The 12,209-nt window shown below is 46.7% G+C and overlaps 1 protein-coding gene across 2 annotated transcripts in view; it reads right to left on the bottom strand.

Moving 5' to 3' along the window:
- Positions 1 to 647: 647 nt before the first annotated feature.
- Positions 648 to 12,209, bottom strand: part of smpd1 (sphingomyelin phosphodiesterase 1) — a 23,829-nt gene continuing 12,267 nt past the window's right edge. For both annotated transcript variants that reach the window (XM_024138501.1, XM_070439230.1), the window contains exons 6-9: positions 5,707 to 5,878; positions 5,185 to 5,261; positions 2,459 to 2,604; positions 648 to 2,149 (exon numbers count right to left, since the gene is read on the bottom strand). In XM_024138501.1, the coding sequence (XP_023994269.1) occupies positions 1,695 to 2,149; positions 2,459 to 2,604; positions 5,185 to 5,261; positions 5,707 to 5,878 (850 nt within the window). In that variant the 3' untranslated portion in view covers positions 648 to 1,694. The remainder of the gene's footprint in view (positions 2,150 to 2,458; positions 2,605 to 5,184; positions 5,262 to 5,706; positions 5,879 to 12,209) is intronic.

Genomic DNA, 12,209 nt, shown 5'->3' with positions numbered 1-12,209 from the left:
GGTTTTACTTAATTCTCCAATGATTCTGATCCAACCATTAATTCATACATTGTTGTGCCTCTGGCCTGAGAGAATGGAAGTTCAATATGTAGCTAAATGTTAACTAGCTGGCCTGGCGCATTGTTGCCCATTAAAGTTAGGCTAGCGAGCAAGCATTTTAGCCAGGTAGCCTAGGACAACAAATTTAAAAAAAGCTTGTACTGTGTGATAAAGCTTATGTTGATTGGACTGAATCYTTTGGTATCTTTTAGATGTCAGTTWGATGTMGAAATGCTGTAAGCAGCTCCTGTTTTCTTTGCGACTTGCTCTTTTCTGGTCGTCGGAAACATGACCACGCTGCAGGTCATGTAACTGTTACATGCTTTGTGAACTCCACAAGACAGAGGTTTCTCTCCGGTCCCGGCCTTTAGGCATATATCTCTCAGCGTCAAGGCATATGAACTAGCCACTATTTGACTCAAGTTCTGATTAAGGCTGAAACGGCAACCATAATAGTTGTATCAATAAAACAACGATGAGCTAGCTTTGCGCCTTTTCAATTATACATTTTATATATATATATATATATTTTTTTAAATGCACCTCGATTCACCTCGGTTGAGCGCCCTCCACTCACTGGGTCAGAAAGAAAAGGGCAACGAATTAAGTAAATCTCAAAATGCATCTTTATTCCCCAAAAATTTATCTTTTTAATAAATTACAGACATGTTACACACAAGACAATCCACACCAGAAATTAAAGTGCTGAATGAGAGTGGAAGGTATTGGTGAAGACTCTGAAAATCACCAGTTAGTAATTTCACAACATGTGCAAACAACTCACTGAAGACAAATACAGAGCTGAAACGCTTCGATACAAAATCTGGACACCCAAGGTGCGTTAACGGTTCTTTAAAACAGCTTTCACAAAACCAGAAGATTAAAGACCCAGGATTCTGATCACACTGGCAGCTATGCACCCTTTTAAAGAAACGGCAATGTTCCCGTGTTCGCATTGACCATAAACGCTGCATTTCTCGGCTCAAATCGAGAAAATTACCTTTAAAAATGGCACATAGCCAACAATGGATTGAATCCTGGCCTCCATCTAAGTAATCAGTTAATCAATGTAAACTGGTTGCCACTAGGTTTATGTGGATGTGACAGGCAACAACTGATGTCAATCTCATTCTGGGGAAAAGTTCACACCAAAATACTGACTGTTGATTTCAACACCAGCCGCCGCTCTCCCCCGGACTCGCCCAGTCATTCTGAAACCGCCCCGGACTCAAACAGCATAGACACCCTCAACTCGTCGCCAACGTGATGAAATCCATTAGGCTAAATGAATGCAGTAACACCATCAACGCAACCCTTTACTATGAACACTTCAGGACTCAACTCAGTGAAGAGACTCAACATGACACAATGTTCTGCATTGTGTCTTTGTAAAAAACAAAAAAAACACATTGTTTTTTTTTTGTCCATTATTTTGACATCTTAATGTCCTCTGACAACGCAGATACTGATTAGACAGACAGGTTGAGGTCCAGTAGGTCCAGAACAAAAGAACCAGGCCATCAACCAGTGCCCCATTACGTTTCACTTAGCCAGAATCACATTCAATGTCTTAAACAGTTGGTGACAACATGGCCGACATTCAAACTAAATTAACCCCCCCCCCCCCTCACACAGAGCCCCCACCCTAACCCAGTTCAACACAGTGTCTTCCTAACAGCTGTAACTATATCCCCCCCGAACGCCAACAGATCACACTGCTTCAGCTCGTCATATCTGCCTGAACGTAGGAAACAGACAATGGTTGTCTTACAGGCATCTATACAGGGTTCTGACACGTGGCCTTTATGTCTGAGGTACCAGAACCGCTGAAACACGCGGTCGTCCTGGAGGAAGGTCCTGATCAGCCCGTCCCAGTCCGACGGGAACAGGGAGGAGACGCCGTAGGCTTCAGAAGCGCGGTAGAGCAGGGTCCATTTGGGGTTTGGGTCAGGGTGGAAGATGGGGTGTTGTGAGGTGGTGGGGAGCAGGGTGGAGACCCCCCCTTCAGGCTGTCGGTTAGCTTCTGTAAGGTTTAAGATATACGTCTCGTGGTCCAGAACAAACCGAGAACTGTCCTTGTAGTTACCGTCGACCAGGTAGACCCGGTAACCTGGCAACAACAATAAGAGAAGCTCTATGATTTGTTTTCTGTCTCTAGTACATGACTACACAACAGTTTGAGATCTTGTCCTCTGACAGAGTAGAAGAGACCATCCATTCTGATTGGGAGGCAACAAATTCAAGTGTGGGGCCGGGGGTGAAGTGTGGGGGCGGGGGTGAAGTGTGGGGGCGGGGGTGAGGGGTGGGTGGGGGGGTGGGGGGTGGGGGGGGGGGGGGGGGGGGTGGGGGGGGGGGGCGGGGGTGAAGTGTGGGGGCGGGGGTCTGGGATTGGCAAATCGGTGGGTATAGAGTGTCTGACCTGGGTTGAGGTTGACGTAGGTGGTGATGGAGGGAGCGATGAAGGCCACGCCCACAGCCCGTGTCATCGTCGCCTCGTCATAAAACATCTGAAACTCATCCATGTGTGTGTGGCCGAAGAACTGACCCGTGATCGTACCCTCATACCTGGACAGACGGATACACACATTAAAACCAACCACACAATCTGATCTGATCCTGAACTACAGTCAGGAAGACTGACCGTGATGTACAGCTACTGGACACAGACGGATACACACATTTAAAACACCACAACAGACTGAATCTGATCCTGAACACAGTCGAGAAGACTGACCCGTGATCTACCCTCAACCGGACACAGACGGATACAACGATTAAACCCCAAACAGATCTGATCTGATTCCTGAACTCAGGTCAGGAAGAACTGACGCTGATGTACCCTCATACTGGACACAGACGGACACACATATAACACCACAACAGAACTGACCCGTGATGGTGACCCTCATACTGGACACAGACGAACGCACATTAAAACCACCCACAACAGAAGACCGTGATCGTACCCTCATATCCTGAAAGCACAGACAGATAACCCATTAAACACCACAACAGATCTGATGCGATCCTGAACTACAGTCCAGTAAGAACTGACCCGTGATCGTACCTCATACCTGGACACGACGGATACACACATTAAACCACCACAACAGATCTGATGCGATCCTGAACTACTGCGTAGAACTGACCCGTGATCGTACCCTCATACTGGACAGAGGATACACACATTAAAACACCACAACAGAACTGACCCGTGATCGTACCCTCATACCTGACGACAGACGATACACACTAAAAACCACAACAGAATGACCCGTGATCGTACCTCATACCTGGACACAGGATACACACATTAAACCACCCACAACGAGAACTGACCCGTGATGTAACCTCATCCTGGACACAGGATACACACATTAAAACCACCCACAACAGAACTGACCCGTGATCGTACCTCATACTGGCACAGGATACACATTAAAACCACCCACACAGAACTGACCCGGTGATCGTACCCATACCTAGACCAAGGATACACCATTAAACACCCACAACAGAACGACCGGATGTCCCCTATCTGGACACAGATACACACATTAAAACGACCCAAACATCGATCTGAACTACAGTCAGGAAGTCCTATTTGATAATTCTCTCCCTCAGGAAGTACTAGATTGATAAACTCTCCGCAGGAAGTACTAGTCTGCTAACTCTCCCTCAGGAAGTACTAGTTGATAAACCCTCCTCAGGAAGTATAGTTGATAAACGCCTCTCCCTCAGGAAGTACTAGTGTAACTCTCCCAAGTATGTGATAAACCTCTCTCAGGAAGTACTGATAATCTCCCAGATGAAGCTGACTCAGGAGACTGTGACTCTCCCAGGATACCTAGTTGATAAAAACCCTCCCTCAGGAAGTATCTAGTTGATAACCTCTCCTCAGGAAGTACTAGTTCATAAACTCTCCCCAGGAAGACTAGTTCAAAAACCTCCCTCAGGAAGTACTAGTTCATAACCTCTCCTCAGGAAGACTAGTTCATAAACCTCTCGTCAGAACTAGGACGAACTAGTTCATAAACCTCTCCCTCATGAGATAGTCATAACTCTCCCTCAGGACGAACTAGTGTCATAAACCTCTCCTCAGGACGAACTAGTTCATAAACCTCTCCCTAGGACATAGTTGATAAACGCCCTCAGAGTACTAGTTGATAAACCTCTCCTAGAAGAACTAGTTATAAACCTCTCCCTCAGGAAGAACTAGTTATAAACTCTCCCTCAGGAAGAACTAGTTATAACCTCTCTCAAGGGCTTGCTGGTTTAGTTGAATCAGGTGTTAACTCGGAAAACATGAAAAGGTCCCTGAGGAGAGGTGTGAGAACAGTGAGAGAATGAATGTAGTCTGGAATCCACATGACTGGATAAAAGAAAATGAACTGAGGATTGTACCAGTCTGGGATTATATATACAACTGCTCAAAAAATAAAGGGAACTTAAACAACACAATGTAACTCCAAGTCAATCACACGTCTGAATAAACTTCCACTTAGGAAGCAACACTGATTGACAATAAATTGCACATGCTGTTTGTGCAAATGGAATAGACCAAAGGTGGAAATTATGGCAATTAGCAAGACACCCAATAAAGGTGTGATTCTGCAGGTGGTGACCCACAGACCACTTCTCAGTTCCTATGCTTCCTGGCTGATGTTTTGGTCACTTTTGAATGCTGGCGGTGCTCTCACTCTAGTGGTAGCATGAGACGGAGTCTACAACCCACACAAGTGGCTCAGGTTGTGCAGCTCATCCAGGATGGCACATCAATGCGAGCTGTGGCAAGGAGGTTTGCTGTGTCTGTCAGCGTAGTGTCCAGAGCATGGAGGCGCTACCAGGAGACAGGCCAGTACAGCAGGAGACGTGGAGGAGGCCGTAGGAGGGCAACAACCCAGCAGAAGGACCGCTACCTCCGCCTTTGTGCAAGGAGGACCACTGCCAGAGCCCTGCAAAATGACCTCCAGCAGGCCACAAATGTGCATCACTCATTCACTGACAGCCAGTAGTGATCCAAAGCCCCCCACCCCCTCCCAAACTTTTCTCATCGGGATCTACACGAATCACCTAGGTCACCTATTTTGGATTCAAAATGGCGAATTTCGCCCGAAAGACTAGTTTGCATCCCTGACTTCCTACCGGTTGATGATGTGGTAGTAGTTCCAACTCCAGCTGCTCAGACAGAGACCAGGGGGGATGTGACCGATGATGTGGACCTGAGACAGATGGACAGGAGTGACATAGACAAGGGGGAGAGGGACGGTGAGAGAACCATGAGAGAGAGAACGACGGTTATATTACAGCCGGCAGAGCAAATGCATCCCCACCAAAAATAAATACTTTTAAAAAATGTATATAACAAGTTTCACAAATTCAGCACACCCCCTGTCATTTTCTTCAGCATATCCCCTACTAAAACATCCGCAGACTCATACCGGACATCCATCTTTAACATTAGACAGAAGTTCTCCTCCTCCCTCCACACATTCTCTCCCTTCTCCTCACTGGCATGCAGTATGTTGACCAGAACTGTAGCAGGTTAGTTACACCCCTCTTCTCATCCCTCCCTCCTTCCCAAATCCTCTTCCTGCAGAATATTGACCAGACACTGGAGCAGGTTATCTTTAACGCCCCCCCCCCCTCAAATCACTCTCTCCTCACCCTCTCTCCCTTCTCTTCACTGGCCTGTAGTATGTGGATCAGCCACTGGAGCTGGTTAGCAGGGTCAGTAGAGTTGACCATCAGCCAGTAATTTTCCCTGGCACAGAAGTTCATGTTCAGAGACACCACTCGAAGACCTGGCTGGACCTCTACTGTGTAGAACCCACCATACCTGGAGAGAGAGAGAGAAGAGAGAAGAGAGAAGAGAGAAGAGAGATGAAGTGAAGGTATTGGTGAAGACTCTGAAATCACCAGTTAGTAATTTCACAACATGTGCAAACAACTCACTGGAAGACAAAAAAGAGCTGAAACGCTTCGATACAAAATCTGGACACCAAGTGCTTAACGGTTCTTTAAAACGCTTTCACAAAACCAGAAGATAAAAGACCCAGGATTCTGATCACACTGGCAGCTATGCACCCTTTTAAAAAACGAATGTTCCGTGTTCGCATTGACCATAAACGCTGCATTTCTCGCTCAAATCGAGAAAATTACCTTAAAATGCACATACCAACAATGGATTGAATCCTGCCTCCATCTAAGTAAATCAGTTAATCAATGTAAACTGTTGCCACATAGGTTATGTGGATGTGACAGCAAAAACTGATGTCAATCTCATTCTGGGGAAAAGTCACCAAAATACTGACTGTTGATTTCAACACAGCCGCGCTCTCCCCGGACTCGCCAGTCATTCTGAAACCGCCCGGACTCAACAGTCATAGACACCCTCACTCGTCGCAACGTGAGAAATCCATTAGCCTAAATGAATGCGATAAACCATCAACGCAACCTTACTATGACACTTCAGACTCAACTCAGTGAAGAGACTCAACATGACACAATGTTCTGCTTGTCTTTGTAAAAAAACAAAAAACAATTGTTTTTTTTGTCCATTATTTTGACATCTAATGTCTCTGACAACGCAGATACTGATTAGACAGACAGGTTGAGGTCCAGTAGTGTCCAGAAAAAGAACCAGGCATCAACCAGTGCCCATTACGTTTCACTAGCAGAATCACATTCAATGTCCTAAACAGTTGGTACAACATGGCGACATCAAACAAATTAACCCCCCCCCCCTCACACAGAGCCCCACCCTAACCCAGTTCAACACAGTGTTCCTAACAGCTGTAACTAATCCCCCGAACGCAACAGATCACACTGCTTCAGCTGTCATTCTGCTGAACGTAGGAAACAGACAAGTGTCTTACAGGATCTATACAGGGTTCTGACACGTGCTTTAGTTCTGAGGTACCAGAACCGCTGAAACAGCGGTCGTCTGGAGGAAGTCCTGATCACCGTCCCAGTCCGACGGAACAGGGAGGAGACCGTAGCTTCAGAAGCGCGGTAGAGCAGGGCATTTGGGGTTGGTCGGGTGAAGATGGGGTTTGGAGTGGTGGGGAGCAGGGTGGACCCCCTTCAGGCTGTCGGTTAGCTTCTGTAAGGTTTAAGATTATACGTCTCGTGTCCAGAACAAACCGAGAACTGTCTTGTAGTTACGTCACCAGAGTGACCCGGTAACCTGGCACAACAATAAGAGAAGCTCTATGATGTTTTCTGTCTCTATACATGACGTACACAGTTGAGATCTTGTCTCTGACAGAGAGAAGAGACCATCCATTGATTGGAGGCAACAAATCAAGTGGTGGGCGGGCTGAAGTGTGGGCGGGAGGTGAAGTGTGGGGGCGGGGTGAAGTGTGGCGGGGGTGGATGGGTGGGGCGGGGGTCTGATAGGCAAATCGGTGGTATAGAGTGTCTGACCTGGGTTGAGGTGACGTAGGTGGTGATGGAGGAGGCGATGAGCGCACCACGCCGTGTCATCGTCGCTTCGCATAAAACTCGAAACCATCCTATGTGTGTGGCACCTACAGAGCTGATGTACCTATCATTGGCAGACGGATACACACATTAAAACCACCACAACAAGTCGTGATCGATCCTGAATACAGCAGGAAGACCTGACCGTGATGACCTCATAGCCTGTAGCACAGACGGATCACAACATTAATGAACACCCACAACAGATCTCTGAAAATCTGATCTGAACTCAACGAGTCAGGAAGAACTCAGACCGTGACTACAATATACCCCCATACATCTGAGGAACACAGAGGATATCCACATTAAAAACCACACACACAACAGATCTATTGACTCTGAAAAGAGACAAATGTCAGGAAGACTGACCCGTGATGTACCATACTGGAACAGACGCACACACTTAACCCCCACAACGAACCCTGATCGTACCTCATACCTGGACACAGACGGTACACCAATTAAACCACCCACAACAGAACTGACCGTGATCGTACCCTCATACCTGGACACAGAGGATACCACCATTAAAACCACCACACAACAGATCTGATCCGATCCTGAACTACAGTCAGTAAGAACTGACCCTGGATCGTACCTCATACCTGGACACGACGGATACACACATTAAACCACCACAACAGATCTGATCCGATCGAACTACGTCAGTAAGAACTGACCCGTGATCGTACCTCATACCTGGACAGAGGAATACACACATTAAAACAACCACAACAGAACATGACCCGTGATCGTACCTCATACCTGGACAGACGGATACACACATAAACCACCCAAAGAACTGACCCGTGACGTACCATAACTGGACACAGGATACCACATTAAACCACCACAACAGAATGACCGTGACGACCCTAATACTGGACACAGGATACACACATTAAAACCACCACAACAGAACTGACCGTGATCGTACCTCATACTGGACACAGGATAACAACACCCACAACAAGAGATGACCGGGATCGTACCTCATACCTAGACACGAATACACTTAAACACCACAACAGAATGACCCTGATGTACCTCATACTGGACACAGGATACACACATTAAAACCACCCAAAGATCTGATCTGAATACAGTCAGGAGTCCTAGTTGATAATTCTCTCCCTCAGGAAGTACTAAGTTGATAAACCTCTCCGCAGGAAGTACTAGTTGATAACTCTCCGCAGGAAGTAAGTTGATAAACCTCTCCCTCAGGAAGTACTAGTTGATAAACCCTCCTCAGGAAGATATAGTGATTAAACCTCTCCCTCAGGAAGTACTAGTTGATAAACTCTCCTCAGGAAGTACTAGTGATAAACCTCTCCTCAGGAAGTACTAGTTGTAAACCCTCTCTCAGGAAGTACTAGTTGATAACCCTCCCTCAGAAGTATAGTGTATAAACCTCTCCCAGGAAGACTAGTTGATAACCTCTCCTCAGGAAGTACTAGTATAAACTCTCCCCCAGGATACTAGTTCATAAAACCTCTCTCAGGAAGATAGTTCATAAACTCTCCTCAGGAAAGTACTAGTTCATAAACCTCTCCCTCAGGACGAACTAGTTCATAAACTCTCCTCAGGAAGAATAGTTCATAAACCTCTCCTCAGGACGATAGTTCTAAACCTCTCCTCAGGACAACTAGTTCATAAACTCTCCTCAGGACGAACTAGTTGATAAACTCTCCCTCAGAAGTACTAGTTGATAAACCTCTCCTCAGGAAGAACTAGTTATAACCTCTCCCTCAGAGAAGAACTAGTTCATAAACCTCTCTCAAGGAACTAGTCTAAACTTCCCAAGGGTGTGCTGGTTAGTTGAATCAGGTGTTAAACTCGCGAAAACATGGAAAGGTCCCTGAGAGAGGTGTGAGAACAGTAGAGAATGAATGTAGTCTGGAATCCACATGACTGGATAAAAGAAATGAACTGACAGATTGGTACCAGTCTGGGATATATATTACAACTGCTCAAAAAATAAAGGGAACACTTAAACAACACAATGTAACTCCAAGTCAATCACACTGTTGAAATAAAACTGTCACTTAGGAAGCAACACTGATTGACAATAAATTGCACATGCTGTTGTGCAAATGGAATAGACCAAGAGTGGAAATTATAGGCAATTAGCAAGACACCCAATAAAGGGTGATTCTGCAGGTGTGACCACAGACACCTCAGTTCCTATGGCTCCTGCTGGTATTCGAATGACTGCGGGGCTGCTCAACTCTAGTGGTAGCATAGACGGAGTCTACAACCCAAAAGTGGCTCAGTTGCAGCTCATCCAGGAGGCACATCAATGCGAGCTGTGGCAAGGAGGTTGCTGTGTCTGTCAGCGTAGTGTCCAGAGCATGGAGGCGCTAACCAAGGAGACAGGCAGACACAGGAGACGAGGAGGCCGTAGGAGGAACAACCCACAGAAGGACGCTACCTCCGCTTTGCAAGGAGGACCACTGCCAGAGCCCTGCAAAATGACCTCCAGCAGGCACAAATGTGCATCACTCATTCACTGACAGCCAGTAGTGATCCAAAGCCCCCACCCTCCCAACTTTCTCATCGGGATCTACACGAATCACCTAGGTCACCTATTTGGATTCAAATGCGAATTCGCCGAAAGACTAGTTTGCATCCCTGACTTCCTACCGGTTGATGATGTGGTAGTAGTTCCAACTCCAGCTGCTCGACAGAGACCAGGGGGATTGACCGTAGATGTGGACCTGAGACAGATGGACAGGAGTGACATAGACAAGGGGAGGAGAGACGGTGAGAAGAACATAAGAGAGAAGGACGGTTATATCCAGCGGCAGAGCAATGCCATCCCACCAACATAAATATTAAAAAATGTATATAAAAGTTTCACAAATTCAGCACACCCCCTGTCATTTTCTCAGCAATCCCTACTAAAACATCCGCAGACTCATACCGAACATCCATCTTTAACATTAGAACAGTACTCTCCTCTCCTCACATCTCTCCTTCTCCTCACTGGCATCAGTTTGACCAGAACTGAGCAGGTTAGTACCACCCCTCTTCTCATCTCTCCCAAACTCTTCCTGCAGAATATTGACAGACTACAAATCGGGTTATACGAGCCCCATCCACTCCCCCACAATCCCCTGCGGAGATATGACCGGACAGCGAGGAGAGAGAAAGACGCCCTACAGATCTACTCTCTCTCCCTGCCTGTATATGTGGATCACACTGAGCTGGTTAGCAGGGTCAGATAGAGTTGCCATCAGCCAGTATTTCCCTGGCACAGATGATGTAAGGACCAACTCGAAGACCTGGCTGGACTCTACTGTGATGAAGACACATACCTGGGAAGAGAGTGGGGGAAGAGGGGAGAGAGAGAGAGAGAGGGAGAGAGAGAGAAGAGGGAGAGAGAGAGAGAAGAGGGGAGAGGAGAGAAGGGAGAGAGAGAGAGAAGAGGGAGAGAGAGAGAAGAAGGGAGAGAGGAGAGAAGAGGGGAGAGAGAGAGAAATACATTTTACAATAAGGCTGTAACGTAACAAAATGTGGAAGGGTCTGAACACTATGTATGTGTTCAGCTCGGATCCAGGATTGTGAGATCTGGATACGTCTGCAATGCAGTGGGGACGGGGAAGGACTACCTAGTCAGTTGTACAATATAGATTCAACTCAAATGTGTCTTACCAGTTTCCCCAAACAGCTACCACATTATGAGAGTTTAACATTCAGCAACCACTTCAGTACAACAATCCTGGATACTCTGGACAGGTGTTTAAATCAACTACATAATCTAGTGTCCAACGATGCAGGTCATGACGCTCAGCACACAAACATTTGGTTACTCATGCAACAGTCTGAGCAGAGGAGCACAACAGCTGACTCAGCAAGCATGAACCTCACCACTACAGATTACTAGTCAGGATCTAGATGTCACAGCGGACAGTTGCCAATACAGGAGAACTAACTCACCAATACGGCAGAATGATACAGTCTGCGACTCACTCACCGTAACGCAGTAACTGGCTGATCTAGCACACAACCACGAGGGACCTCACACGCACAAGATGACTGTCCTGGATCACACTAAAACGACGAGATTTGACCCTGTAGCAGAACTAAAACACCACACAGATGAACTGATCTGGATCTGACCAACACGACTGACGTCAGCAGAATAACTACCATAACACCGATGTCACTGAAACTGATCTGGAAGATAGCTATGGATCCTAGGCGGAGCATACCGAAGAACGAACATCACGCACTAGCAGACTCTGTCGTTCGAGCAGTACACTTAAAGCCCACTAAAACGAACATCTGGTCGTCTCACACCAAAATGGCCTCTCCACATCAAAGAACTTCAACACGATAAAATGACTTAAGTCTGAATCTACCACCAACCAGTACAGAAGCAGGAACATGATTCTAGATCCCTACTACCCAAGCACGCACTCGACTCCTCGGATACCCTGATCCACTCCGAGCAAGAAAACTACAATAACTCACGCACACTCAAAGATTGCAGAAATATGAACCTCTCCACCAAGATGACGGTCTGGATCTACACCACACGCCGTAGCAGAATAACGTCGACTAAGAGATGTTGGATCCACCTAACCAGACTGCTCAGGCAGAACAAATCACATACAGCGGACTGTTGGATGCCTACAATCAGTTCTGCCACCTCGTCCATACTGAGTCAGTTTCGCTCGGTA

This window comes from Salvelinus sp. IW2-2015, unplaced genomic scaffold (genome assembly GCF_002910315.2).
Source record: "Salvelinus sp. IW2-2015 unplaced genomic scaffold, ASM291031v2 Un_scaffold1501, whole genome shotgun sequence".
Classification (NCBI taxonomy): Eukaryota; Metazoa; Chordata; class Actinopteri; order Salmoniformes; family Salmonidae; genus Salvelinus; species Salvelinus sp. IW2-2015.
The sequence above is the reverse complement of the archived record's forward strand: the minus strand, read 5'-3'. Positions and strand labels throughout refer to the sequence as shown.